Source organism: Thermomyces dupontii (genome assembly GCF_041956625.1).
Source record: "Thermomyces dupontii strain NRRL 2155 unplaced genomic scaffold VTN31scaffold_2, whole genome shotgun sequence".
Taxonomy (NCBI): domain Eukaryota; kingdom Fungi; phylum Ascomycota; class Eurotiomycetes; order Eurotiales; family Trichocomaceae; genus Thermomyces; species Thermomyces dupontii.
In genome coordinates, this window is record NW_027192308.1 from 1,995,568 (window position 1) to 2,023,321 (window position 27,754).

At 51.7% G+C, this 27,754-nt stretch overlaps 10 protein-coding genes across 10 annotated transcripts; 2 read left to right on the forward strand and 8 right to left on the reverse strand.

Annotated features, from left to right (window-relative positions):
• Window positions 1–1,956: 1,956 nt before the first annotated feature.
• Window positions 1,957–3,819, reverse strand: VTN31DRAFT_3123 (uncharacterized protein; the record flags this gene model as incomplete). Its single annotated transcript, XM_069403368.1, has 6 exons — window positions 1,957–1,988; window positions 2,113–2,517; window positions 2,845–3,025; window positions 3,086–3,330; window positions 3,406–3,720; window positions 3,786–3,819. 6 exons carry the CDS (start codon window positions 3,817–3,819, stop codon window positions 1,957–1,959), a joined length of 1,212 nt encoding a protein of 403 aa, XP_069262556.1.
• A 2,352-nt stretch (window positions 3,820–6,171) lies between these two features.
• Window positions 6,172–6,666, forward strand: VTN31DRAFT_3124 (uncharacterized protein; the record flags this gene model as incomplete). The annotated part of the gene is made up of 1 exon (XM_069403369.1): window positions 6,172–6,666. The coding sequence occupies one exon, from the start codon at window positions 6,172–6,174 to the stop codon at window positions 6,664–6,666; it is 495 nt and encodes a 164-aa protein (XP_069262557.1).
• Window positions 6,667–8,463: 1,797 nt separating this feature from the next.
• VTN31DRAFT_3125 (uncharacterized protein) lies at window positions 8,464–10,845 on the reverse strand (the record flags this gene model as incomplete). Its single annotated transcript, XM_069403370.1, has 6 exons — window positions 8,464–8,657; window positions 8,716–8,844; window positions 9,349–9,456; window positions 9,515–10,483; window positions 10,543–10,715; window positions 10,772–10,845. The coding sequence occupies 6 exons, from the start codon at window positions 10,843–10,845 to the stop codon at window positions 8,464–8,466; spliced, it is 1,647 nt and encodes a 548-aa protein (XP_069262558.1).
• A 921-nt stretch (window positions 10,846–11,766) lies between these two features.
• Window positions 11,767–15,339, forward strand: VTN31DRAFT_3126 (uncharacterized protein; the record flags this gene model as incomplete). Its single annotated transcript, XM_069403371.1, has 1 exon — window positions 11,767–15,339. The coding sequence occupies one exon, from the start codon at window positions 11,767–11,769 to the stop codon at window positions 15,337–15,339; it is 3,573 nt and encodes a 1,190-aa protein (XP_069262559.1).
• A 400-nt stretch (window positions 15,340–15,739) lies between these two features.
• Window positions 15,740–18,084, reverse strand: VTN31DRAFT_3127 (uncharacterized protein; the record flags this gene model as incomplete). The annotated part of the gene is made up of 5 exons (XM_069403372.1): window positions 15,740–16,040; window positions 16,108–16,904; window positions 16,977–17,713; window positions 17,781–17,808; window positions 17,866–18,084. 5 exons carry the CDS (start codon window positions 18,082–18,084, stop codon window positions 15,740–15,742), a joined length of 2,082 nt encoding a protein of 693 aa, XP_069262560.1.
• Window positions 18,085–19,086: 1,002 nt separating this feature from the next.
• Window positions 19,087–20,180, reverse strand: VTN31DRAFT_3128 (uncharacterized protein; the record flags this gene model as incomplete). Its single annotated transcript, XM_069403373.1, has 5 exons — window positions 19,087–19,103; window positions 19,172–19,267; window positions 19,341–19,407; window positions 19,462–19,531; window positions 20,068–20,180. 5 exons carry the CDS (start codon window positions 20,178–20,180, stop codon window positions 19,087–19,089), a joined length of 363 nt encoding a protein of 120 aa, XP_069262561.1.
• A 22-nt stretch (window positions 20,181–20,202) lies between these two features.
• On the reverse strand, window positions 20,203–20,985 carry VTN31DRAFT_3129 (uncharacterized protein; the record flags this gene model as incomplete). The annotated part of the gene is made up of 2 exons (XM_069403374.1): window positions 20,203–20,466; window positions 20,572–20,985. 2 exons carry the CDS (start codon window positions 20,983–20,985, stop codon window positions 20,203–20,205), a joined length of 678 nt encoding a protein of 225 aa, XP_069262562.1.
• An 842-nt stretch (window positions 20,986–21,827) lies between these two features.
• On the reverse strand, window positions 21,828–23,690 carry VTN31DRAFT_3130 (uncharacterized protein; the record flags this gene model as incomplete). Its single annotated transcript, XM_069403376.1, has 8 exons — window positions 21,828–22,117; window positions 22,172–22,602; window positions 22,653–22,868; window positions 22,916–22,973; window positions 23,022–23,036; window positions 23,090–23,191; window positions 23,243–23,297; window positions 23,391–23,690. The coding sequence occupies 8 exons, from the start codon at window positions 23,688–23,690 to the stop codon at window positions 21,828–21,830; spliced, it is 1,467 nt and encodes a 488-aa protein (XP_069262563.1).
• Window positions 23,691–24,259: 569 nt separating this feature from the next.
• Window positions 24,260–25,456, reverse strand: VTN31DRAFT_3131 (uncharacterized protein; the record flags this gene model as incomplete). The annotated part of the gene is made up of 2 exons (XM_069403377.1): window positions 24,260–25,154; window positions 25,227–25,456. 2 exons carry the CDS (start codon window positions 25,454–25,456, stop codon window positions 24,260–24,262), a joined length of 1,125 nt encoding a protein of 374 aa, XP_069262564.1.
• Window positions 25,457–25,661: 205 nt separating this feature from the next.
• VTN31DRAFT_3132 (uncharacterized protein) lies at window positions 25,662–26,162 on the reverse strand (the record flags this gene model as incomplete). The annotated part of the gene is made up of 1 exon (XM_069403378.1): window positions 25,662–26,162. One exon carries the CDS (start codon window positions 26,160–26,162, stop codon window positions 25,662–25,664), a length of 501 nt encoding a protein of 166 aa, XP_069262565.1.
• Between the last annotated feature and the right edge of the window lie 1,592 nt (window positions 26,163–27,754).

The window sequence follows — 27,754 nt, forward strand, 5'->3', positions numbered from 1 at the left end:
GACCTCGAAATGCCGGCCGAGCAAAGCAAAAAGTAACTCAGCGCCGCAAAATAGAAATTAACCTAGACCTTGACTTTCATGTGGCTCACAAGATTAGCTTCCCTGCTCATGAAAATTTCACGGAAAATAGAAAGTCCGAACTCCGACAGACTCGATTATGTAAGCGCCTTTTCGACACTTGTGCCGTCAACTGTCATAACCCAGGATAACCCTTTGGCTGCAAAGTCCGGTAATACAGAGAGCCCATCCACTGATCGACAGAAGCAAATAAAGTGAAGTAAATCCGTGAAATATGAGCGAACCGGGTAGATCAATTGGCAACTGCAAAGTACGCACGTCGTGTTGGCATTCAGGCTATGTGTTCAATGAAACACTGGCAGCCTGGTGCTCTGCGACTTGAGCCCAAACTCGATGGAGGGAGGACTTGGGTGCAAAAACATCAGGACCTAGACTAGTTAATACGAGTACTCTGTCGAGTTGATCGATCCAGACGGACACCTTTCGGACCATATATCGACTAGCGGGGTGGGAACATGTATGTACTGTAATGACACTGGCTTTGTTTAGTCCCATGAACTAGGCACACTAGCGCATGACATGCAGAAGAACGGAATGCTTCGAGTTCTCGGAAAACCCCAAGCAAAACGCTGCAAACCAAGATTCGATCGATCCAAGCACTAAAGTTAGTTCGTCCATGTACGGAGTACTCCGTATGTAGTAGTGTTATGTACCTCGGGGGGCTAAATAGGCGAGACTAACCTAATCGCCTGGTAAAGTCAAGCCGCGCGATCTAAAATCAAATCTCCAGTTTTAGCGTTCGCTCGGGCCATGAGCTTAACCCATGGTCCAAGACTTCAAGGCTTGTTCCTAGCCGAGTCCGTCACGCGCCGGCGACACCTTGGGTCCCCGCCAGGCGGGCCGCGATGATCCCTGGATTCCGATGCAGCGATGCGAAAGTTGCGCGCCACTTAAATTAGTGAACCGAGCCATCGGGTCCCGGTCAGACCCTGACGCTAGGAGAATTTCTCTGTGGCCACTGTCCCTGCACTAAACGAGGCGGGCCGGTGGCTCGGCTGGGGAATGGGTAACCTATGAAATTCAAAGAATACTGCCAAAGACTCGATTACTACTGTAGTGTGTTGTGCTCTGCTGAGTTGTTTTCTGTTCGACTGATGAAGATTAGGATAGTTCTAGTCGATGACATTTTTAAATCCGGAGCCTATTTACGAACACTTTGGGACACATAACAAAACACACAATTCGTAACAGAAACTTGACGCACTGAACCAAAGATCGAGTACATAACGGGACAGGGTACAGAGCACAAATGATTCTCAGGCGGCCTACAATCGACGAGAGGACATCACACAACACCGTTGCAGCTATCGAGACAACCAATCCACGCAAGTAAGAGCGCCACAAACATCAGAGAGGAGTCAAGAAACATAGCAGCCGCGGAACGGGAACAGGGAGACAATGATCAAGGTCAAATCAAATCCTCGTCATGCTCCAGAGTATCAAGAATCAAGAATCGAGAAGTCCTCCACCCATAAACTTGTCCACATAGAAAGAGGAAACGGGACGGGGGAGGGAGAGATGGGCAACCTGTTCCCCGTCCGGTCACATTGTTCTTTTCTGTGTTCCCATCGTGCTTTTTTTTTTTTTTTTTCGACAGAGGACAGGCAGTCTAAAACCTCCAAACTCCCCGGACAAGAAAATAACATGAGGGAACAACGACGAATTCCATCTCCAATCACCTCGTCTCTGCATTGGGGCCCTTCAGAGGCTAGGAATGGTATCGTATGCACAGAACGTGGAAAAAAAAGAGAAACAAGACCAAGCAATGAAACAAACTAGACTAAACCACACACGACACACAAGTGAAGAGAAGTTTGGAACAAAGTCCCGGGCAATTAGACGAGATAAATTGACGGGGACAAGTCAGCGACTCGCCGGTCACTGATAGTTGTTGGATTGATTTTCTGTGGCTAAAGCATCAGCTGTCAGCACCGCCATGCGAGATCAATCCTTGTCGAATATCATTCCCACGACAATCATGCGTAGGCGTGCATCCGGAGGCAAGTGGAATTGCGAGAGGCGACAGCTACTTACGTTGCTGGTACACCTGTTGGCCCTGGGGGTAAGGAGAGTGCGGATAGTTGCCGTACATCTGCCCATTGCCCTGAGGGTACACCATCCCCCCGGCACCACTTGGAGGGTATTGGGTACCCGCCACGGCACCATCAGCTGGCTGGTAGCCAAGCGGGGGGAGGCGGACAGAGTTCCCAGGGGCATAGGCCGGGGGTTGGCCTGCTTGCGATGGATCCGCAGGAGCGGGAGCACCCTCGACCTGGCCTCCCTGGGCTTGCGCCTGGGCCTGGGCCTGAGCTTGAGCCTGAGCTTGAGCCTGAGCCTGAGCCTGAGCGGCGGCAGCACGCTCTCGCTCCTCGGCAGCCTTGCGTTGCGCCTCTTCCTCCTTCTTCCGGGCCTTCCACTCTTTACGGATTTCTTTGAACTCTGCAAAGCACGTTAGTACCATGAATGTAGAAACGAGGGTCCAGAACAAGCAAGCTGCAGTTGGGGAGAAATCCGTGCCAAGGCTCCACGCATTGCGCACGACGATTGGCACGACGCTAATTTAGTCGCCGTTGTCGGCGCTACTGGGATCCTCGCGTGGCGGTTGTGTAACCGAACTAACGATGCAAGGAGCCGGACCCGAGCGGGAAGGGTCTGCGGGGCCGGCAACCACAAACGTTATCCGCCCAGCGGGCATGATGGCAACGGATCTCCCCCCAGAACTACGAGAATCAAAGGGCACGAGAAAAAAAAAAAAAAAAACAATACCTTCTGGAGTGCGCTTCTGACCGTGTGACTGCATAGTCACGTGCGCATTCAGGTGGTTCAAAGTGCCATACGCTTTCTCACACCCGTTCCAGCCACACTTGTACATGCGCTCGATTTCCTCGTAACGACGGCGGGGGCGCTTGTGTTGCTGTGCACCCGGGATGGGAACGAACGAGTAGACCTGTTGCATCCCGGTCAGTTTGTCGATCAGACCCGCAACGCAAAAGACGCGTTCCCGTACCTGACCCGGCCGAGGCCCTGTGGTAGTCGGAGCGGCAGTGCCGACCGTCGTAGCCGGAGCGCTGTAGGGACCGGGCATTCCATGCTGGTGATGGGGAGGGGGGTAGCCATGCGCCCACTCGGGACGAGCATACATCTGCGGCGGCGGGTGCCCCTGGTACTGTGTCATGTCATGGCCTTGCGGCTGCGGCTGGTAGGGAGAGTAAGGTGGGGGGTAAGTAGGACTCGATGCGGCGATAGAAGGATCTATAGGCACGACCGCGTCAGACTTCATGTTCGATTGATTGCGGTTCTTCCCATCGATCGGGGCGGGAGACGAACTCGTGGCTTGAGCCATAGTGGGCGGACCGCCGGGCTGGGAATTCGGCGGCGGTGGGTATTGCGACTGGCGAGCAAGATATTCGGCGTAGTTGGACGGACGCGCGGCGGCAGCAGCAGCAGCAGCAGCGGCGGTGGCCGGCGGCGGCGGCGGCGGCGGCGGCGGCTGCTGCTGATTCAGGTTGTTATACTCGGGCTGTTGCGGAGCGGGGGCCTGGGCGGGACGCGCCTCCGGCTGCTGCGTGTACTGCGGCGCGGCGGGGCGGTTCTCCGGTTGCGAGGTGTAGGGCGCGGTAGCAGCAGATGCTTGATCTGCAGCTGCAGGCAAGGAAGGCGTCTCAGAAACTGTCCGTCGCCAACAGGGGTGGTTTAGAAATCCAAACCTGACTGCGATTGATCAGATGTAGCCTTGTCCATATAAGTGGTCGTGTCGAGCGATCTGGTGGACAAAGAAGAAACAAATGGTCCGAGAATTGGATCTCAGACGAAGCACAACCGCGCGTACCTGTTCACAGTAGAGCCAAGATCTGATAAGCCTCTGTCTGATGAAGGTCCTTAGATGGAGGGATGGGTTGTGGGTTTGGTCCAAGGTCGTGATTTGGGATTCAGGTCCCGGTGGTGATGGGCACAGCTTTGGATTCGGTGTTTGGAAACTTGTGGAACGTACAAGGTACAAGAGAAGACGTGCAGCACGCGTCGGTGGACAATGGAAAGATAATAATAATAAATCAAGTCGAAGCCAGCGACGCGACTGGTGCGACAATCGGTCTGTGGCTTGAGTTTTCCCTCTGCCTGCCCGGGGTCTTCCCTCCGATCAGAGAGTGGTTCGGGAAGATGGCGCGAGTGGTTTCGGGAGATTGACGCGGGTCGAAGGTCTCAAGGAACGGGCAGGGAATGGGCGGTTTTGTTTTGAAGGAGGGGGTGGGCGTGTGTTGAGGGCGCTAGGGGATGATTGTTTTTTTTTTTTTTATTTTTTTTCTTTTTTCGTCGCGGAGTGGTCGGTTGGAGCGGCTTGAAGGTTCGCTAAGTCTGGGCGGACAGTTTAGGGCGACGGACCGTCGACAGCCTTGCAGAGAGACAAGGAACGGGGACGGCAAAAGAAACGAAGAGCTTGCCAACTGGACGGAGGGAGTGGTAGCGCGATGGACGAGGCGGGATGGTTTATGAACTAAAATTTTTCGGGCGGTGGACAGCGCTGCAACAAATGACCGAAGAGGAAAAGCGAGGTGGAGCCCAGAGGCCGCTGGAGGACCCAGACTTCGGGATGTCTCTTTTGGTTCGTTGACCAGTTCACGATGCAACCACAGACCGCGGGCTCGTGGGAATGGGAACAGTGGATGCAGTGGAGACAAAAGTGGTTCGCGTGGAGCCTGGAATTATCTTAATCCTCCATGCGACTGGTTTGCAGACCGGTACAGTAATTTTTTTTTTTTTTTTAATCTCGAGATGTTGCGGTTGGGGTGGATTGAATGACCCACTGGATCAATTGTGGTGGTGGGATGGACTGGACTGTGAAGCGTGTCCTGTCACTGGCCGGTGACTTTTTTTTTTCAATTTTTTCCCTTCACTATGAGCCAGAGCCACTCCCGTTGATAAGACGAGGTCAACAGGGGAACACCCGGAAAAGTGGAGGCTCAGGCTGACAGCTTTCCCCGTCCTCCTCTAACCTAACCTAACCTACCCGAACCGATGCGGTGAGAGCGTTATGTGAGCCGGCCTACCTGCTCCGTATTAGCGGATGGTCTGGTCTGTTCCTGGGCAAAACGCTATTCGACTGGGCCGATGGCTGAGAATGGCTTAGGGTGGCCCTAATGCTGAGATAGGCGTAGCGCAGACCGGGGAAGCGGTGACACTGACACTGACGGTGCCTGTCCTGTGGCTTTTGCAGAAATGGACGTTGGGATGGGGGCTGTCGGGTCTCTCTGCCTTCTGCTTTTCTCGTTCTCGGAGAGCAAAAATTACTGAGAATAAACCAGCGGATGAAGATGGGTGATGTGATCCCAGATAGGTAGATACCTAGTACCTAGGTAGGTTCATCGAAGACAAGAGGCACGATGTTCCAGGAGGGGATGGATTTGGATTGGGAAATGGCCACTGGCCAGTGCCAGTGTGGAATGCGCGACAATGCGCTTATGTAATCTTGCATCCGGCACAACGGCCACCGGGTCACCTCGATCGAGAAATTATTACAGTACATACCCTCACCTCCAGCCGGACAAACATTACGGGGATCAATTAATCTCATAATCTCAGGATGCAAATCGAATCGCGATGAGCTACCGCAATGGACGCGGAAGATAACAAGATTCATTCCACACATCCAATGGGAGGTGGATTATTCTTGTCATACGGAGTACATACTACGCACTGTCAAGGGTCATTCTGCAATCGGTTGATAACCTTGTTGCTGGATCAAGTCATGAACTCCGAGGGAATTGATGAAGAATCGACATCTCCACTCCCTGCGTCAATGCTCCTGTCAATTGTCTGACACCATGGCCTGCTCCCTGCAAGAAGAGCTGGGGATTGGGATCAAACCTGGACCCTTGCCGTTGGGTCGTGTTGGCTTGTTGAAAATCAGCGACGGCGTAGGCTGGCGGCAAGCTTGGTTCCATAGTTCCATCAAGTTAGTAGTTACTCAGTCAGGATCCCAGGAACCTGTGGGATGATGCTTGGGGCAAGGCCTTGGAAATCCTTGTGAACCTTCACTGACAGAACCTACGATGACAACATAGTCCTGGAAGCTTGTGTCGAGTTCCCGGCAGCCCCATGTCCGAAATGTCAGATGCCATTGGATCCAGTCTTGACGTACACCCCAAGAGCCTGACAGCATCGTCCACAGGCAGCGATGAGCACATGAAAGTCACAAACTGCCGCGCAGCTGCGGGCGCCGAGTGGGATTCCTCCGAAATGTCCGGAAACTGTCAATGTACGAGTCGTTATTGGGAATATGGATGCTGCTTGCTACCCACCAAACTCCTCATTCTGCTTACAACTTTGTCTGTTTGGTTCTTGGATTCCTACAACACTCCATCCACACAAACACCAGTACTTATCTTGGTTGTCGATTTTGGGAGACTTCAGAATGGACAAGCAGTCTTGGGAGAGTCAAGGAGAACCTCACTACTGACCGTTTGGAATCGCACCGACTCTTCCGCGGACTGGACGGCAGGACAATATCCAACGGACGGTGATTGGCCGGATGGCTCGATTTCTCATTGGCTGATGATTTCTTCTTTTTCTCCAGGTGGATTTCCCTTTTAAGCTCCATGCAGAGTGCATGCCGGTCAGGTCACTTAGCTGCGGGTGGGTCATAACCTAATCTATCCTCCATTACTTACCAACCCTGGTAGGGCTCGAATGGCGGTCAATGTCCATGTCCAGAGCCCCCCACTGCCAAAGCTGTCTTCCTGGTACAAAGGTCTTAATCATTCAATCAATTATCAATACTGTACCAAACTAGGTACCTTGTTGATGACTCGGCACGGAGGAATTCTGAAATCTGAATTCAATACATACAGTACTCCGTACCAGAAGAAACTTTGGATTCGGTCATGCCAAGCGGCCCATGGCCAATCACTGCACTTGAACATTGAACTCCACATTTTTACAGTACAGTACCGTACTGTACTCCGTACTCCGTACATTACCGTCTGACTCTTGGCAAACTCTCTCACAAAACCCCCACTTGCTTTCTGAACCGAGAGGGGAAACCCCCGGCCCTTGCCCAATCAAACTCGGTGCAGAAGGCAGTTCCGGTGTTGGTTGACAGATGCAGTGATGGCGTTAGCTAAGTACTTAGTACTTACATACTGATGCAGATGCCAGCTTTCTTCTTCGACAAAAAGGATGCATCTCTGGAATTTCCAGAAGGTGATCTGATTGACGGAAAATGCCGCTTGATAAAAGTAACTTTGCCCATTCAGCCTGGACGGAGTACCTGACCTTAGAGGTTATGCCTTTGCCTGGGCTGATGGGTTGATCCTGGTCAAAATGAAGATCACAAATCTGTCCCTCAACGGCAGGGAAAAGAAAGGCCTACATACTACGGAGTACATACAGTAGGTAACTAACTTACTTTTCTCCGATTCAATGCCATCCCCATGAAACCTTCAAAAGGTGCTCGACACCGCATGGAATCGACGGATACAATAACCTATGTGAAGCTGTCATGATTGCTCCTCATTCTCTTCCAACATCTGGATTCTGTACACCAGCTTGAAAACTTGATCAATCCTTGTCCCGCCAAGTTGAGCTTTCAGAGCTGCTCCGGTTGGATTCTTCCCAAACAAGCATAGCATGCCGTGAGGGACAGGTACTGTAAGTACCCTACAAGCTCGGACCATTGTTCTTGAGTTCAGTCTTGGCTTGCAGACTTCCTTCATCGTATTCTGATCTGATCGTTGAATTTACTGTACTTGGTCAACGGACGCGCATCATAAACATCCTCCAGGATAAGGTAGCTGATGGTGATGAATGGAAGGTTTGAACCATTATTGGCCCGATGAGCTGCGAAGCACTGTCAAAATGCTAAGGGATGATTCCATGGGTATTTCATCCAGTATTATATTGGACTCCGTACAAGTGCGAATATATATCTCGATCTGGGTCAGCAATACAACACTCACCTACACTACTTGCATCTTGGAATACCATGCTATCCAAAGACAATTGCTCCCGGCCTGGAGCTGGCAAAGAGGATTACTTACCAAGGATGGACCATTGGATCAACACGCACGATTTTTCTGGGCCGAGAGACGTGAAACATTCTATCTGAAAGCACATTTATATTGCCTGTCCTACTGTATCACCTTTTCGAATCCAACAGGATCAGACAACCGCCGAAGATCAGCTCAAACCAGTATGTATATCCCATACTCAGTCCAGAATCAGTCTACCGGTCGACAAAACAATAATAAATCAAGGTATTAACGCAGAAGCAGTCTATCATGAATGGGTAATAAACGTATCCTGTTCCTGCGATTCGACACGCCAACATTATCGGAGGGATCGAATCTACCACGGATGCGCTCGCGGTCGAATCAGCGTCGGTGGCAAACTCTACCAGCGCCTGTTAGGTCCGAGTGGTGCCGCGTTGGAAGCAGTGAACCCGCCGCGGCCCCGACCCCGACCGCCTCCCCAACGGTGATGACCGCCGCCGCCTCCGCTGTAGCGGGCCATCTCATACAGACGAGGATCAACCTGTTGTTTCGCCTCGTTGAGGATGGTGATGAGGTCCCGGGCCTGCTTGGCATCTGGTGATGACTGTCAGCAACATCCTCAAGGAATTGAATGGAACGATCAGAAACGTACTGTCAGTGGTAAAGAACGTGATCGCCGTTCCTTTGGCACCCGCACGGCCTGTACGCCCGATACGGTGCACGTAATCCTCCGAGTTGTTTGGATAGTCATAATTTATGACATGGGTAATGTCGCGAACATCTTGAATAGCATAGTTAGCAAACACCGCATGGTCTTGTTCATTCCAAGTTTGCTGGGAGCCTTTGGTCAGTCGCATGAGACTTGATGCATCACTCTCTTGGATATTTTAGACCCGGTTGCCCGTGGCAGGCTCCTCGGCTAAGCAATAATCGTGGTCCTGGAGGAACCTTGGAAATGCAGCTTGAACAAGTTCAAAGTGAGATCTCGTTTCCCTTAGCAGTACCGATTTTCCACGACGCAAGCAAAGAGCTAGAAAATCAAGGAAGCAGGTACTGCTATACACTGCACTGTGAGTCCAAGGTCCTCCTGGCTTGAGAACCAATGGAGACCCGAAAAAGCCTGGACGAGTCTGTTTATGATCACGCTAGAGAGCAAGGCATCGTGTCATTCGTCACACGACATCAATTAGGGTTAGGGGTTTCGGGAAGAGGGAGGGGGAAGGGGAAGGAAAGGGGGACGGGAAAGGGGGCTGATCGATGTAGAGGGGATTTCTTCGAATCATACCAATCCCACGGGAGGCCACATCCGTGGCCACCATAATCGGGCTCTTGCCAGTCTTGAACTCGTTCAAAACCCAGTCACGCTCACTTTGCTGCTTGTCACCATGAATCGCTTTGCTATGGTTAGCTAAATGAACGAGAAATTCGACCAGCACGGGTTAAAGACGTACAAAGAGCAGGCCAACCATCCTGGCGAAGAAAACGAGTAATGTCATCCGCAACTCGCTTGGTGCCAGTGAAAATGAGGACTTTGTTCGAACGGTTATCCATGATCTTCTCGAGATGCTTGATCAAGCGATCACGCTTCTCGAACTCAGAGACAACCTCGACAATTTGAGTAATCTTGTGGTTGGCAGCGAGATCCATGGAACCGATATTCACTTGGATGTAGTTGTTGAGGAAATCCGCAGCCAGCTGGCGCACTTCCTTGGGCCATGTAGCGGACCACATGCAAGTCTGCCGATCGGGGCGAATCTGGCTAACGATTTTGCGAATCTGAGGCTCGAAGCCCATGTCCAGCATGCGGTCAGCCTCATCGAGGACGAGGTAGGTCACACGGCGCAAGTTGGTCTTGCCGGCCTCTAGCATATCGATAAGGCGGCCTGGAGTCGCAATGCACACTTCCACACCGCGTGCGAGATCACGAATCTGTGGTCCTCGCGGCACACCTCCGTAGACGCAGGTGTTGCGGATGCGGGATGATCTTCCAAATTTGGTAATTTCCGCCTGAATCTGAACAGCCAGCTCACGGGTTGGAGCTAGAATGAGGACGATCGGACCATCACCAGGCGCCAGCAGAGGCTGGGCGTTGATGTGAACGATAGCTGGAAGACAGTAGGTGAGGGTCTTTCCCGAGCCTGTCTCGGCGATACCGACAACATCCCGTCCAGAAAGCGCCATGGGCCATCCCTGAGATTGGATCGGCGTGGGGCGCTCAAAACCCTGAGCCTTGACTTCGGAGAGCACATATTGAGGGAAGCCTGCTTCCTCAAAGGTCTTCACCGGGCGGGGAACATTTCTCCCACTCACGGTCATTTGGTGCTCTCTCCGGAATTCCTCGATTTCACGCTCGGACCTAGCACTGACTGCCGGATCCTCTTTGTAAAAGGATTTCTCAAATTTTGGAAGCGCAGAAAGATCTGTGGAAACCATGTCAATAACGATTGAATTGAATGGAAAATCATGAGCGGCTACGAACCCCACTGCTGAGCCTTCAGATTGGAGCCCAGGTTTGACATCCTGTCACCTCCGCCGTAACCTCCACTGCTGTAGCCACCTCCGTAGCTACTGCCGTAGCCACCACCGTGGCTCTTCGAACCATCTCTATAACCGTTGGAATCTCGGTGACCGTTGGAATACCCACCATGGCTTCTGTGATAAAGGTCAGAATGAGCATTACAAGAAGAGTCGGAGGGACACGCGCATACCTGTAACCATTTCCATATGCACTCCCCCTGTAGGAGTCGCGAACGCTGTAGCTTGACCCGCCGTGATGAGACATTTTGCGGTTGGTCGACTGTGGCGACGATCCGGCGAAAAAAGGACTTATCAAGAAAAGAGCGGCTCGGCAAAAATAAAGCGGCAGACCCCTGAATCGACCTAAACCGAGATGACTGTCTATGCGATGAACAAGACAAGCCCAAACGGGAAAAAAAGAGGATGATGAAGGGAGAAAACGATGGCGAAGAGAAAGAAGGAAGGCGGGATGAGAAAAACCTGCAGCGGCAAAAAGATTGCTGGGCAGCCGGGCATTATTGGCCACCCAATAATTGCTTATCTCGGTTTAGCTTAACCGAAATCAACTGGCGATCCGAACAAGCGGAGCGCCAGGCGATTGGCTGAGGTATTGGTGTACGAAATCCACAACAACAAGGTAACAGAAGACGGTAACGACGTGTAATCTTGTCGACAAACACGAATGGTATCTGATTGCAGGCTTGCAGGGTGTATGTGTCATTGACCTCTATAACGAAAAAAAAACTAGCCACACAGGAAGATTTTGTGTGTCCTTTTAAGCGAATATCACATGACCGGTGCCATGTATCCAACCCGTAATGCTCGTAAAACACCGTCTGTAACACCCGTAAATTCCAACAATTGGCGCTATTCAACCTCAGATTAGCGTATTTGCATTGCTGATCCTCATTTGATGCGCGAATCATTACGGCGTTCCAGGGGTAGAACTCGTATTTTATCGCATTTTTCCCGCCAGTCAGTTGCCAGAGTGACGCTCAGCATTGACGATTCTGGATTACGGTTGGACCGTGAAGCCACTTGAGGTAACTACGAGTAAGTGAGGTAAGGTTATGACCGGTATGTTGGGTAATATTGGCACGTGACCACGCGAGAGAGATTCGACGCGGCTCGACACGCGCGTTGGAGGAACAGTCATACAGGTCACAAGTGCGTGGTGTAGCCCTTGATGACTGCCACGAAAAGGAAGAGAACTACGGACGGAGAGTCTGTAGGCGGAATTGCTGATAACACCAATCTTGGAACGGAGACACCAAGGGCGGTCCAAAAAACTGCGGAAAACCAGGACAAATCCGCCGCGCAGGACAAGAACACTGGCGAGTCGCAAGAAACAAGCGACCATAATGTTGACGGGAGGACCAAATCTCGTGCTTCATCACGGAAGAAAAAGACGACTTCGACGGCCGCGAATCCCCCCCGTGTCTCCTACGACGCCTGGCCCGAATCGTTCAAATTGCTGTCGCAGACGCATAAGGCGTTGAATTTGGTATATACCTTCCTCTGTACGAGGAAGCATCTGGCGACGACGTTCAACAAAATTAAGAAGGCTGTTGAGATGCAGATGGGCGGTCGGCAACTGACAATCGAGGACATTGCCAAAGTGAAAGTCCTAATTCCTCGGGCAATCAGATTTGAATATGTCGATGAAGCGATTCTGGAAGCGATGGATTCTGTTGACGGTGACAGGGATGAATATCAACTCACAGACTTATCAGCACTATCTGCCAGCGGCGGAATGACTGGCACGGGGCCTCATGAAAGTACCCAGTTTGTTGACCCTGGAAATCACTATGACGAGGACTTGAAAGAGCTATTATTATTCGAGTTCATTGATGAGGATTTAAGACGCCAGGTTCAGAACAGAGAGAGCAAGGAACTTGAGCGATCAACGAAAAAATCCAGAAAAGATGATATGAAAATGCCAGCATACAGCCAACAACAAATGCTGAAACTGATCGAGAAGAGAAACGGGAAATTTGTCGATGCTGTAAGCGCGTATCTGGCCAAATGTGAAGATGAAGGCGTGGATCCGACAGAGAGCCTTGAACGGAACAAAGACGCGTATATCCCGGTGCCGCCGGTCCGAAGCCGCAGCGGAACGGTGATGACGCCGCATCCTGACCAGATTCCCAAGGAGCGCAAGTCCATTTCCGAAATCATAGCAGAGATCAAACAGCTGGATTGGTATACGGGCCAGATTGTTCCAAACGGACATCGCGTTATCGACCCCCAGCCTGCCGTGTACGGCGATCTTGACTTTCGGCTATCACAAAGTCTCGTCAATGCATTGTATAACTGCAAAGGAATAACGAAATTCTACTCGCATCAGGCGGAAGCAATTAACGCCCTCTATCAAGGCCACAACGTGATTGTTTCTACGTCGACCAGCTCTGGAAAGTCGCTGATCTATCAGATCCCCATGCTCCACGAGTTGGAGAAAGACATCAACAGCCGAGGACTGTACATTTTCCCGACGAAAGCGTTAGCACAGGACCAACGACGCAGTATCAAGGAACTCCTGCAGGTGATGGAAGGGCTTGAGGACGTCGTCGTGGAGACATACGACGGGGACACGCCCATGGGCGATCGGAATGGGATTCGCGATCATGGGCGCATTATCTTCACCAACCCGGACATGCTGCATGTGACAATACTACCGCAGGAGAGCGGGTGGCGGACCTTCTTGAAGAATCTCAAGTTTGTAGTTGTTGATGAACTGCATACATACAACGGCATCTTTGGCTTGCACGTCGCGCTGGTTATGCGACGCTTACGTCGAATATGCGCGGCGGTGGGCAACCGGCATGTGAAGTTCGTCTCATGTTCAGCGACGATCTCGAACCCGGAGCAGCATATGAAGACCATATTTGGCATCGACGATGTCAAGGTGATTGACTTTGATGGCTCTCCGTCTGGTCGGAAGGAGTTCCTGTGCTGGAATACACCCTTCAAGGACCCGAACGACCCGACGTCTGGCCGGGGAGATTCGGTCACAGAGGCCGCGCGTCTGTTCTGCCAGCTGGTGCTGCGCGGGGTTCGGGTTATTGCCTTTTGCAAAATTCGAAAGTATTGCGAGATTGTGCTTCAGGCCGTCAAGAAGGAGTTTCAGGCGCTGGGGCGGGGCGACGTGGCGTCCCTGGTCATGGGATATCGTGGCGGCTACAGTCCGCAAGACCGTCGACGGATCGAAAAGGACATGTTCGAGGGCAAGCTGATGGGGATTGTAGCGACCAACGCGCTCGAGCTCGGGGTAGACATTGGGTCGCTCGATGCTGTCATCACTGTCGGCTTCCCCTACTCGATCTCGAACCTCCGACAGCAGAGCGGGCGGGCGGGACGTCGAAACCGAGACTCGCTGTCCGTCCTAATCGGCGAAAGCTTTCCGGCGGACCAGTACTACATGAAGAATCCCGACGAGATCTTCTCCAAGCCGGATTGCGAAGCGCAGGTGGATTTAAGGAATGAGCTGGTGTTGGAGGGCCATATTCAGTGCGCGGCGTTTGAGATGCCGATTCGGCCGGACGAGGATCAGGTATACTTTGGAGATCAACTGCCATCAATTGCGGCGACAAGGCTGGTGCCTGACGGGATGGGGTTCTACCATTGCCACGAGCGGTTCCGACCGCAACCAGCGCGACACGTATCGATTCGGGACATTGAAGAGAACAGCTTCGCGGTGATCGACACGACGCACGGGCGGAATGTCGTGCTGGAAGAGGTGGAAGAATCACGAGCCATCTTTACGATCTACGAGGGTGGCATCTTCATGCATCAGGGGCAGACCTATCTCGTCCAGGAGCTCAACACGGAGCGGCGCTTTGCACGGGTGTCGCGAGTGCATGTTGATTGGAACACGCAGCAGCGTGACTTCACGGACATTGACCCGATCGAGACGGAAGCAATTCGGGACATTGGCTACGACGCGAGCTCCGACACCACCACCAAGGCCTACTTCGGGTCGGTTCGGATCCGCGCAGTGGTGTACGGGTTCTTCAAGATCGACAGCCGGGGCCGCATCCTGGACGCCGTGCAGGTGGACAACCCGCCCATCGAGAGGCACACAAAGGGAGTCTGGATGGACGTGCCGAAGCGGGCCTTGGAGATCCTCGCATCGCGCCGACTCAACGCCGCCGCTGCGATCCACGCGGCAGAGCACGCCATCCTCTCCCTACTCCCGACATACATCATCTCGACGCCGGGGGACATGCGGACAGAATGCAAAGTGGCGAAGAAGGAACTAGGCACCAACCTCCTACGCTCGAGTCGGCAAACCAACCAGGTGAATGCCTCTCGACGCAACAACAACAACAACAACAAGGACGGAAGTTCAGAGCCGCTACTGTCACCATCACACCGCCAACGCCCCGCACGGCTGACCTTCTACGACACCAAAGGCGGCCGCTCTGGCAGCGGCAGCGGCCTGGCAGGCAAAGCGTTCGAGTTCATTGACTCGCTGCTGCAGCGGGCGCTCAGCCGCATCGAGGCCTGCGCGTGCGTCACGCCCGGCGGATGCCTCGAGTGCGTCTGCGACGAGCGGTGCAAGGAAGGGAACGTGGTGATGAGCAAGGCCGGTGCGCGCGTTGTGCTCCGCTGCCTGCTCGGGTGGGATATTGACGTGGATGCCCTGCCTTGGGGAGAGGACCATCTTGGCCCGGTGGCCGGGGAGAGTATGGAGGAGTTGGTTGGTGGTTATGAGACGGTCGTTTTGGCCAAGGAGGTGCCGATGAAGAGGGACAATTGAAGTCAAACAGTGGAATTCTAATTGATCGGGTATTCGTGCTCCTCAAACGCACCAGGCACGGTTTGTGAGCATGGAGATGTAACCTAGTAATTAAATGGATAGAAAGAGGGGTTTTTGTGACCCTTAATTTATCTTCCTGATCCTGAACTGTAAAGATACTTCAATCCATCCATTCCCATTACGTGTACTCATACCCCGGATATAATATGGTATCATCATCGTCATCGTCATCATATACAGCGGTTCTATGATACAAGCCACCGCAGACTCACAAACACCCTGCATTGAATAATTTGTCATCTGGGCAGCGAACCCTCATCAAGAGTCTTCAAAAAAAAGGGACAGCGTAATAAGCCCGCTGGGATCAAATCTATTTTCTCCGTTCGAGGCATGATTCTTACTACCCCTGCCCCGACATAGGTGACTGTGTCGGTGACGGGCTCGAGAGCATGCCGCTCGTTGTCGTGCTGCTCGTCGGACTGACATTGTCGTCAAATGATAATTTTTGGAACAGCGACTTCATGTCCCGCAGGTCTTCTCGAAAATGGTCGCGAGGGTTCGTCGTGCGCTCCTCCGTCAACGCTCGAATCTCCTTAATGACTGGAGGGCATCCGTCATCGTCGGGCACCCACCACTCATTCAGCTCGGGAATCTGCCACACTTCGGCAAGGCTGGCTCGGACTTTTGGTGCGTGGATATACCTGGCACATTCAGTTAGAGCGTGATGGAGAAAGAAAGAGAAATACTATCGAGTCACGATGGACCTACCCATTACTCTCGACTCGAGCAAGCATCCTCCTAACCCACATAATGTGCTTTTGGTCGCGAGGAAGAAACATCCCCACGAGCGGAAGGCAATTATGGAATGCATTTACCGCCCCGACTTCGGCGTCCGGCCACCGTATGATAGACTCGATTAAATGACACGCTCGCAGCGCCAGCCGCTGAAGTTCCGGTCCGCTTGGCTGCTGAATAGTGAGATGCGTCTGGTACCGGAACATCAACACCGTGCTGACAAAATTGGTCCACATGAAATTCAAAGCAAACAGGGAGCCGGTGTAGAATCGTAAGGGCAGGTCGGTGTTGAGCACATCGTCTGGCCCTTGGAGGGGCACGGCAGGGCGCGAGAGAACAGCTTCCTCAGAGCTATCGAATCGCGTGAGAAGTCGATGCATTTCGGCGACAATGCCGGACAGGCGTTCAACCTCGGCCATGTACTGGTCCATTGTGACCAGGTTTCGTGAGAGCTTGGCATGCAGCGATGCCATATCCAGCGCAAAGATGCGGATATGAGAATTGACTAGGCGAATCTGCTTGAGAAAGTCGTCCGGGTAGAGCTGCGCCTGTTGCATGTCATGCTCCAGCACGGTCACGTACCACTCGCGACCGAGAATCGCCTCACTGCCGGACAACAGCCCTGCAACTAGATCGAAGCGGGAGTGCCAAAGGAGAAGATGGCGACGAAGCTCATGCTGAGTGGCACTTTGCGGAGTGAAAATTTCGGCGATGAGGGCGTCTGCAGCCTGATGATGGTCCACCAAGTTCACAAAATCGCCAATACTCTCCTGAGCAATGAATCCACTGTTAGATCCACGATTCATGTGTCTTGATAAAGACGATCGAGGGGCAAGACAAACCTCAAAGGTCGACAACTGCAGGATCGTCGCCAACATGGCCTCGTCATGATTATCGCGGTTTGCTAACGACTTCCGCAGTAGGGAAAGAGACCGATTATAGAACTTGAGGAAATGGCTCAGTTTGCCGTTTGGCTGATGTAAGGTATGATTATAGGCTGCGAAGCCGACAATGGCGTACAGCAGGGGCTCATACTGCATGGCGAGATCGATAAGAGTCCCACGGAAAAAACCATCACCTTCAAATGGCATTAGGTAATGATGGTGGCTGAGGTTCTCTTGATGGTAGCTCAGAAAATATCGAACATCATCAGGAAGATGGTGAGTCTCTGCGAGTTTGGAAATATCCCGCAGCGGCTGGCGGCGTGGGGTGTTGCTGGGAGGACTCATGGTATTTGACCTGAATGTCCAGTCGGACTGTGGTGATTCCGACTTCGTCTTGCTGCTGGACGATGTTTCTGACAATTCTCTCCTAGATTCTGACCTGCGTAACGACTGCGCGCTTTGCTTTTTGGACACAGTGGATTCTGCTTTCCGGGAGACAGAGGATGTAATTGCTGCCCCAGAGGGTTCGTCTTCATCTGGGACCACGTCCAAGCCAAATGCCTCCTTAGCATCATCCTCGGATGCTTCCACATCTGGCGGCATAATTTTCCTGTCTCGTGACTTGGACGAAGTGCGACTGAACGACTTGGTTATTGGCGATGGATAGACACACTCCCGATTTCCCTTTCGGCACCCTGTGCAATGAAAAGTAGCGCATCAGAACCCCGCCGCCTCGGAATTAACGAATCTAGCACCACTCACTTTCACAGGTGGGTCGAGCCTCGTCGCACTGGCGTACAAGATGATCAGAGCTGGCCTGTCAATTCGGAGAAAAGGCGAAGCATACCTTGATTCGACGATGGCGGCAAGTGAAGCATCCACTACGTGTTCGCTTATGTTTCTTTTGTTCCCCTAACGATTGTTGCTGGGTTGCCGCAAAAAGCGGCGGTGGCGACACCTCCGGCGGCAATGGGGTGTTATGCCAGAAAGCGACAGATTCCGGCAACTGACTGGGCCCGAGAAGGATCGGATAGGCCGGGTAGTGGCTTGGGCTATAGGCCTGCATGTTTGCAGGATCTTGGCGGACATCCATGGGATGGCCCAGTTGCTGAAAGAACTGAGCCATAGCTCGATTCAGTGAAGACGAGAAGCGAGATGGACTAGATTTTCAAGATCGCAGCATCCAATTGAAGAGGATTACCGGGAACAGACTGCCCAGCTGGTAATTCAAATTGTTCCCTCTGCGTCTAGTGCTAGGATCGAATCTATATGCAAAAAGCGAACGAGGAAACTGATCGACTAATCGAGTGAGGGACGTTCGGCGCGGTTGGTCACATTGAGGAGATCGTCGAAGCCGCAGGGACACCTAGACGGAACTTGAATATTCTAACATCATGAGAGCTATCGCTGCGGCCGCAGGTCTCTTGCATCCCCGAGCGCAGCGGGAAATGGAGTCGTGCAATCCGAGCTGGGGGGCCCGTACGGGGAGAGTTAACCGACGGGATTGATTGATTTGATCGGGACTAACCTCGCACCGCGAGGTTGGCGGTTACAGGCGCGATAGGCACGGCGGAGGGGGCGGAAAGCGTCAAGAGGGCGGCATGGACGTGGTGCCGGGGGGTTGCAATCAAGAGCGGCGCCGCCAGAGTTTAGTTGAGTACTATGAATTGCTGAGGACGCGCCGCTCAAAGAAAAAAAAAGGCGAGGCTCTGGGGGTGGAGGTATGTATGTGTATGTATGATGCGCACCGAAGAGGGGGATTAGGCATGGTTGAAGATCTCCGTCGAATGCACCAATCACGGATGTTCCAGGGCGACGGAGCTTAGTCAGCCCTTATGTTAGTGTTCCCTGTGGCTGCTGGGGCCGACTGATGGAGGTTCAAGAAAGACAAGATTGTGGGTCTGGACCTGGTAGGGGTCGAGCCGCCTTCTAAATTGGGAAGAAGCTGGTTCTGGTTGAGAGGGAGCACAGAAACAGCAAAGAAGGGCGACAGAACACCAAGACAGAAGGAGGGAGTCCGTGGAAGCCTTGACAGCTGTGAACATGATTGGCCCAGGGGGAGTTTAACCTATGTCAGAAGTGGAGCTAGACACACAGCGTGATTGATCAGCGCAGAATGCCAAGGCTGATTTGGCCAATAGGCTCAAACTTACCGAAAAACAACCGTCCCATACGGGGTAGAATTCTTCCAGCTTGGAATAACAAGTTATTGACAGTTGACGCCGGAGGCCAACGCCAATCAGTACTATCTGAAGGCCTGCATGAGTCACCGAAACTAGGGTGAATAACTAGGTTAAGTTTTAACTAAAGGGGACCACTCACCAACGCCGAAGGATACTGTACCTAGTTCTTCATTGAGTACGAGCAGTGCGAGAGCTAGAGGAACCGACTGCAAGGGCACAGTCAATTAACTATTCCATACGGCGGAGTACGAAGGAAATACTCCGTGGATAAAAAAAATGTTAGGGTTCTCGGAATCGAAAACATTCTCATTGTGATTTGTGAGACTGACACTAGGACTGTCAGAGAAAGAATCGAGGCAATATGAAGCTATGAAGTAGCTAACCTACGGTAGTACTCGTAGTGAGAAGTTGATGACAATCATTTCCAGCTCTATCCGTAATCCATCACACAGCCGTAGCGCTGGTCATACCACTTGCGTCGATGCAAGGATGGAGCACGGTCCATCGGAGTTACGGAGCACTTAAAGTGTGATAAGTACTATATCGACGGCAGCTGAGATTTTCTAATTAACCTAACTACTCCGTACTTGCCAGGGATCATATTTCCGGCGAACCTTATCGAGAATGACCTTGGCATGCGCTAGCGTAAGGTTACAAAGTTCATTTGAAGCTTCCATGGACAGCTGCATCCTGCATAACTAGATTTCAGAGATTGATTACGGAGTACGGAGTACACAGCCGTGACAGCCCAAGTTGAAGCCACGATGGAACCGGTGCGTTGGGCACACAAATCGTAACTGCAATCGGCTATTCCGTTCCCCTCATCGTGATAGACAGCCTAAGGTAGAATAACTGGACGGTGTCACCAGCCATTCAACCACTTCGGAGCGATCCAGTGGAGACTGGAGACGTTCTGACATGAGAAACCGAATGCTGCAGCCTGCGCATGCCTTCTTGCGATCAAATCCCGAGAACCCATGGGAGAGGAAATGTGACAGGTTTCATGCGGCACCAGAACCCTTGGCACGGGTCTGGAGGATCTCCCGAATCACAATTCCAACACCTTCGACAACCGCACCCCATTCCACTTGGTGAACTTTTTGCTCAAAGCTCATCAAATCGTCGTCCTCTCCCTTAACAAACGGAATCTCTCGGACCAAGACAGGCTGCCCCATATCCACCTCCGAGATCACGTGATGAATCATCACACCGGTCTTGTCGATGGCCCCTGCCTTCCAGGCGGCATGTGCACGTTCGATCGCATGCTATATATACAACGCAGCGGCAGAGGGCACCGATTCATCAGCCGAATATGAACCAACGACAGAACAACGCAAACGACCACGAAACTCGGTCGCCGCTTGACTTACAGTGCCATTGAATGCTCCTGGCAAGGCGGGATGCAAATTGATGATTTTGACCTTTGCATCTTCCAGTGGTTGGAGGAACTTGGTCGAGAGTACATGCATGAACCCTAAGCAGACAACCAACTCTGGTGCATCTTCCAGCACCAGTCGTGCCAGTTCCGCGTCATATTCCTCCCGGGCCGCCTGCACTCCCTCCGGCGTAGGCGCGTGCCGTTTTTTGTACTTGACAAGGTTGTGGTACGTGGTTGGGATATTGGCTCGCTTCGCTCGCTCCAGTCCAAAGGCGTCCTTACGGTTTGAGAGCACGCGGACGATTTTCGCATTCGCAAGCTCGCCAGATTGAATCTTGTCAATCACTGCCTGGAGATTGCTGCCATTGCCCGAGATCAAGACCGTCAATCGGACTGGATCGTCCATTTCGACTGCAGGTGGGAGTTTGTCGGGTAGTTGCTTGTCTTTCAGGCCAGTTGCTTAGGGAGAACTGACTTCATGGACACTGCCTCCGCGGTCCGACTCTCTGAGTAGGATGATTTGATCTCGGTTTCGCATTCAGCGCGACATAACTGAGAGGATGGGAAAGAATGTTTTTCGAATTTACCATTCGTCATCTTCAAGCTGGCACATGAAAATCATTGTCAAGGTCCCCGCTGCTTAGTCATCCATCGATTTGGCGTTGCCCCGCACTCCGATTAGGGACTAGCTAGCGCAGGAAGGGCCCGTGAAGGACTGAGGCAACGCGCTCGGAATCCATCCGCACTCATGTTTCCTATTCATAGCTGAATCAGACTGTATATATACGGACATTGGAGTTAACTAATGGTTATCTGCAACTTAGATGCAAAGTTGCTTGGGCGATGGCTTGAAATATTCCATGTCACGATCAGGAATCCGATCAAATGATTCGTACCGTAGGTACGACATTGCGGACAGCAGCTTTCCAATGAGGGAAACCGTGAATACCACGATCTACTCCGCACATTCCGCGAAAAATTCAAAAAGAACCCCTTGAAGACAAAAAGGCGCGGGCCTGGGAGATAGGTTGAAATGATTTACGCTGGATGATCTCGCCATCTACTGAAGTCCCTTGGTCGAAGGACAATGAGATCGAGATGTGAGCAGACGCGATGCGGTTGATACTGTTGAAATTTCGGAACATTGATCAGTACGTATAGGTACTGGATCATAGCACATCACATCATGAAATGGGATGCAGGTGGTAGGTACAGTAGTAGGATGACCATAGGTAATCACTCATCGCGTCAAGATGCTTTGTACTTCACGACAGACTTTACCTGGCAGTATTCAATCAGGCCCATTAATCCATACTCGACCCCAATACCACTCTCCTTATGTCCCGAGAATGGAACTCGGGGATCCGGACGTGAGGGCCCGTTTATAAAGACCGTCCCTACATCCAAACTGTCCGCCACTCTCTGCATTGTCTTTGCATCCCCGCCCCATACGCTGGCACTTAGTCCCGTTGGTGTGGAATTGACCGCGGCAATCACGGCTTCAGTATCAGAAAAGGGAATACAGGGAATGATTGGACCTGGATGACTTGTCAGCGCAATTTACGTCCTGTCCTATCCCTTTAGGAACCTACCAAACTGCTCGTCAGTGACCAGTGACGAGTCTTTCGGCGGATTGTCCACAATCATAGGCCAAAGAAAGAACCCTGACTCAAGCGACTGTTGTGCGAGCTCCTCCTGCGCCGTAGGTGGCTGATCCAAGGCAAACCTATGTCCTTCGTTCCGGCATTTCTCGATCAGATCTCTCAACTTTTTGTACTGCATCTCGTTCTGGATTGGACCAAGGATGGTGGCACCGTTACTTGAAGAATTAGAGACTTTGACTTGGGACCGAGTGAAGTCCACAAGGGCTCGGAGGAGGCGTTCATAGATGGATTTGTGGATGTAGACGCGTTTGATGGCGATACATGACTGACCGGAGTTCCACCACGCGCCCATCGCGACCTGAGGAGCCACTTTGTCGACATCTACATCAGGGAAGACGACAGCAGCATCGTTTCCTCCCCTAATCTTGTCAGCCAGGTCTGCAAAATCAGGAGAGAACGGGGTACTAACAGCTCTAATGTCACTTTTTTGAGCGTCTTCGCCGCTGCCTGCATGATTTTCTTCCCTGTAGAAGTGGAGCCGGTGAATGAGATATGAGCAATACCAGGGTGATCAACCAGAAGGGGTCCTAGCTGGCCTTCGTCTGCCAACGCTTGTACAACGCCAGGCGGAAATATGGATTGCGCCAACTCTACAAACTTCAGGGTTGTATATGGCGTGAAGGGTCTGCTGCGAATGAGTGCATACCCCTCTAAAGATGTGGATGCTCTTACGAAGGCTTGACAATGACACAATTCCCGACAGCTAGTGCCGGCGCCATCTTGCCAAACGCTGTCCAGGTTAACATCCACATCATCTCCTAATCGTTTCCAATCTCACCTAGCATCACGGGATCTGGCAGGCAGCTGTCAGCAAACAGTCTGAGAAATCGAACTGTCAAGTCTTACAGTTCCAAGGACAAATGGCGGCCACCACCCCTCGAGGCTCATATCTGATGGTCACTTCCTTCTCCTCATCCTTCAATTCCTCACTAGGAAGAGTCACGGATGCTATGTCTGTTAGCTTGTCTGCTCTGACCAACGCTCCATTCTCCAACTCACCCGGATGTCGAAGCCAAAGGGGAGACCAGTGGATCTCGATCTGAGCGACATCGCTCTAAACCAGATATCAGCGAGATCCTATTCCGCCAGAAACTCAAGATGAACGGAACATATTGACACGCGAGGTGTGAAACTGCAACTCACGTACCGGTCGACCAGTTTCGGCTTGGAGCAGTGCCGTAAACTGAGGAGCCAACTGTAGAAATGCATCGGCGAATTGGTTGAGTAGTTGCACACGGGTACTATATTCTGTGGCCGACCACTCCGGGAACGCCCTCTGTGCCGCTCGAACAGCTTCATCTACGTCCTGCTCGGAGGCGATGGGAACATCCCACAGTGGCTTTCCTGTTGCCGGATCAGTTCCATGGCTTACACGGGACGAGCCCCTTCGCTGGCCGTCAATGGTATTCCAGAAGGAGTCGAACGAGATGCCCGCGTTGTCGGTCATTGCCGTTGCTTATCCGAATGAGTACTGAAGTGTCCCTCCAAACGAAGCAATGTCTACTTTGTTGGCTTTGCTATTCCGAGTTGATCATGACATAGTAGACACATGGCTTGGGGTTCGGCGAATTTCGGCGGTTTTGGTGGAAATCTTGGATGTTGGTTGTTGGGAGCACTTGCAGCCCCAGGACCGGGAAATCATAGCTGTTGGAAACTCTGAATCTCCAAAGATGACGGGGAAGTTCTGAAGTCCCACACTGCGCCAGAGGCTTGGAGGTCGGTCTCAGAGATAACTACTCGCAGCGGGTTAGGGTTAGGGTTATTGGCACGAAAGCTTTGAGAGTGATTTCGATGATTCGACAACAGAAACGCGGCTAGGAAGCTGATGGCCGGAATGTAATATCAACACATCATCAGATACATGACTTCAGGATGGTACATTGATATATTTTTCTCTTCATTTCAGTTCGAGTTTCAGTGGCTCTGAGTCCGTTCCATGTTCAACCTTCAGGGATCAAGTACAAATAGCTTGAATCCTTGCTGACAACCAATATCATCTCGACAATTGCAATGAATCTATAGACGCTGAAGTTTGACAAAAATAAACCAGCAACTCACTTTACTGTCACGATGCTGCTGCAGAAAAACGTCCTTTGTTCGGTTGCTCCATTCCGTCAATAATGTCCGACGAGCATCGCCGTCGAGTTGGGGCGCCGCGGTCTGCAACGCTTTCGTAAAGTATCCCGCAATGACGGCCATCATCCAGTCCACCACGGTATCAGCATAAGATTGGCTGGCTGTTTCAGGATCGGCGCCACTGGCTCGTAACTTCTGCAGCTGATCGTACGCTGGATGTGTGATTTCCGCCTCAAACATTTCGTCCGTTTGCCAGAGATGCTTGACTTCGGCCAGGGACTTTTGAACGTCCTCGAACGTCCGATCATATGTAGGAACACTGAAAGCACCAGCCACTTCCGGGGATATTCTCTTCTCCACGACCATTTGTACGATGGCTTGTCGGCAAGAATCGATCAGATTGGGATAATTGAGGGCTCCAGTTGACGATCGACTCACGAAGGAGACGATCAATGAGCCGCCTCGTCGCAGCTCTTGGGACCGGAGAGTCAGAAATCGAACGAGATCTCGGTGCGCCTGTTGTCGGTTCAATTCCAAGCTCCTGTCTGCATCGTTCTGTGTCGACACGAATGCTGGTGATTGTTGCAGATGATGTAGAGTCGCCAGGGAGAACCCAACGTCAACTGAATCTTTGGGAACGACGCGCTCGTAGAAGCTCTTGGCCACCATCGAAGTAAAGATCGTTGGCTTCTTCAGAAATTCCGCCCGCTCGATGGTTTGCACGAGGGTGTTAAAATCATTGCCGGATCGATCTGAGAAGATGAAGTGACCCTCGACCGTTTCTGCATCGTCTCCGGAGAGGCGTATTTTCATAATACGTTCGACCGGTAACAGACTGTCAATATCTTTAGTAACCGAGAGAGGGTTTTAGGGAGGGGAGTGAGAGAGAGATTGCAGGGACACTGACGAGTTGGCTCCCTGGGCACATCCATACTCGGCAACAGTAAACCTATCAGATTCCCTCATGGTCCTGGCTGGAATGGCATCGAACAATGGAAGCGCTCGGTGCATGGCAGCAGCCTGGAGCGCCGCATGCGAATTGTAGAAACCATCACCTTGCATCGGAACATCGTTTTCTAGAAACTTGGAATGGCCATTCTCGAGACTAGAAAAGTTCAACTGAGTTTGAGCAGCCATGATGAATGGGCTCAATTGGCAGATGATTGGATAAGGTTGTTGGAACGACGAAGATTTAATGTTATTACGGATGGTGGACCTCTAATATATATGGCATTCGGTGGATTAAACTGTATAGCCAAATCCAGCATCTGTAGTCGGCTCATTTGCTGGCGGGAAGTCGTACAGAGCCGGAGCCGCTGAATCCTTCCCACAAGTACCCAAATCACAATCGGAAAGTTGTCAATACAGCCGCAAGGAAGCTCGCCCAGCCGGGTAGGTCAGCAACAAGAACGCGAATCCGGTGGATGTCGAGCCAACGCGTCAAGTCTTTGGTGCTTTGTCCCTTGGAGCGATCTTCCATGATATCCCGGATGGGATAGGCGATGAGGGGCACAAAAGCGAAATGGAGCGCGGTGAAACCTAGCCCTGCCCAGTACCAACGACTCGATCCGAGTTTGTTCAGCACCGGCCGGTCGATGAACAGATTTGCGATGGACGAGCTCAGAGTAAGGGTGTTGAGGCCTGCGATAATCCAGATGCCTTGCTCAAAGAAGCGGCGGAAATAACGAGGAAGCATTGCATCGCTGTGCTGCTTGTATTCGGGGCGCAGGAAGCCGGAAAGGAACCAGTGCTCATCCCAGGCGTACATGAGCGAAGAGGTGGTGGTGACCAAGGGCGCGACGCGCAGAAGCTTTAATGGATCAAAGAAAAGTCCCGACGCCATGTTGACGGTTAGTGTTCGGTGCTGCTTAGTTCGAAGACCGCAATCGAGTCGCGAGGATACTAATGTCGAGTTCTTTGGATTAGAGGCCTGCAGAGTGCAATGAAGGCGACGTTAGAAGAAGTTCGTTCTGGATGCGTTTCGTGAATGAATCTCAAGGCGGCTGCCCATGAAACCCGCCGAACGTGCCGAATCGAACCACCTTACCTTCTGCTCTGTTGGTTTTCCTGGTTAGGAAATGACCAAACAACAGATCCGCTTTGCTCAATCGAGCGCCATAAAAACGATTCACGTAGTTATTCCGTATTATTCGAAGTATTGTACCAGCATTCTTACTCTTACATTGCAAGTACTTTGATATACCTTTGACCACTTAATTATCGTCTAGTGTAAATGGAAGATGTTGTCCCATACAGCTTGGTGCCGATGCCTGTGGGTACTTGGGTGATTTGGCCTCGGGAGCTTATCGGGGGCTCTTCCTTCTGAAGTGGGGGCATTTCATCGATTCACGTGAGCCTCCCACGCCAAGCCCGACATCCGCCTAATATGAACAGAGTAATACCGTACTCCGTACGAGTACTCGTACACTACATAAGTACTGTATGTACACCATACCCTTGTTGACGGAAAATACGAATACGGAGTACGCGAATTAGCTAGTAAACGAGGTTTTTGCCAAAGAACTCGAATTCTCAGAGAATAAATGTTCTAGATCAGGTTTTCTCTGGGTTAGGTAACTAGCCAGCAAATTTCGAAATCTAACTAGTTAGTTAGTGCAGACAAAAAAGTAGGCTAGGTTATGTAGACCACTCGGTAGTCGGTACACTGGAGGAAGCTCAACAGCAGTCAGTAAGTAATTGGACATAATTTCGTTGCCATTGTTTTGCTTTTGAGTCAACTACTGTACTCTGTACTGCATATCTGATTGGCGGGTTCCTTGAAGTTGTTTGAGCAGCTTCGACATGCCAAATCAGTTATGTCCAGGCATTGTCAAGGTTCGGGTTTCGGCTTCCGCACATCCCGGGTCAGACATCTCATACCGAAAGTGCCTCCCTGGTCGCCTGATCCTGCCGTGGTCACAGGGCGTCGCGCCATAGGTACATACGGTTTCAGGCCCGCGGCCGTCTCGGGCTGAAGCGCATGTGCTTGACACCACCAACTCAAATGTCCTATCGGGGGGTTTGACCTAGATTCGTAGTTCATGATTCGACGCTATGTATCGAAGTACGAGTATGGAGTACAGAGTAGCTAGGTACTCCGTAGACTACAGATTGACCACAAGAGGTACGCCATGACTCCGTACCTACTCCGTATTAATGAATACGGACTAGTTACTTACCTGAATAGGCAGCATCACTGGGTACTGCGATTATCCTTGGGAGCAGGGTTCCAGCCGAAGCAGCCCTCCAAAGATCCAGTGAAGGGCGAATAAGTCACGTGTGAGTGGAACCCTAACAGCCACATTGGATTGATGGATTTGTTGCTTGATAGCCCGAGGAGAGAGGAAAACCCAAGACCCATCTTCTCTCACGAGTCACGACTGTCGCGGCTACATGTTCATGTTAATCGAGTCAATGATGTTGGTAGTAATTTTT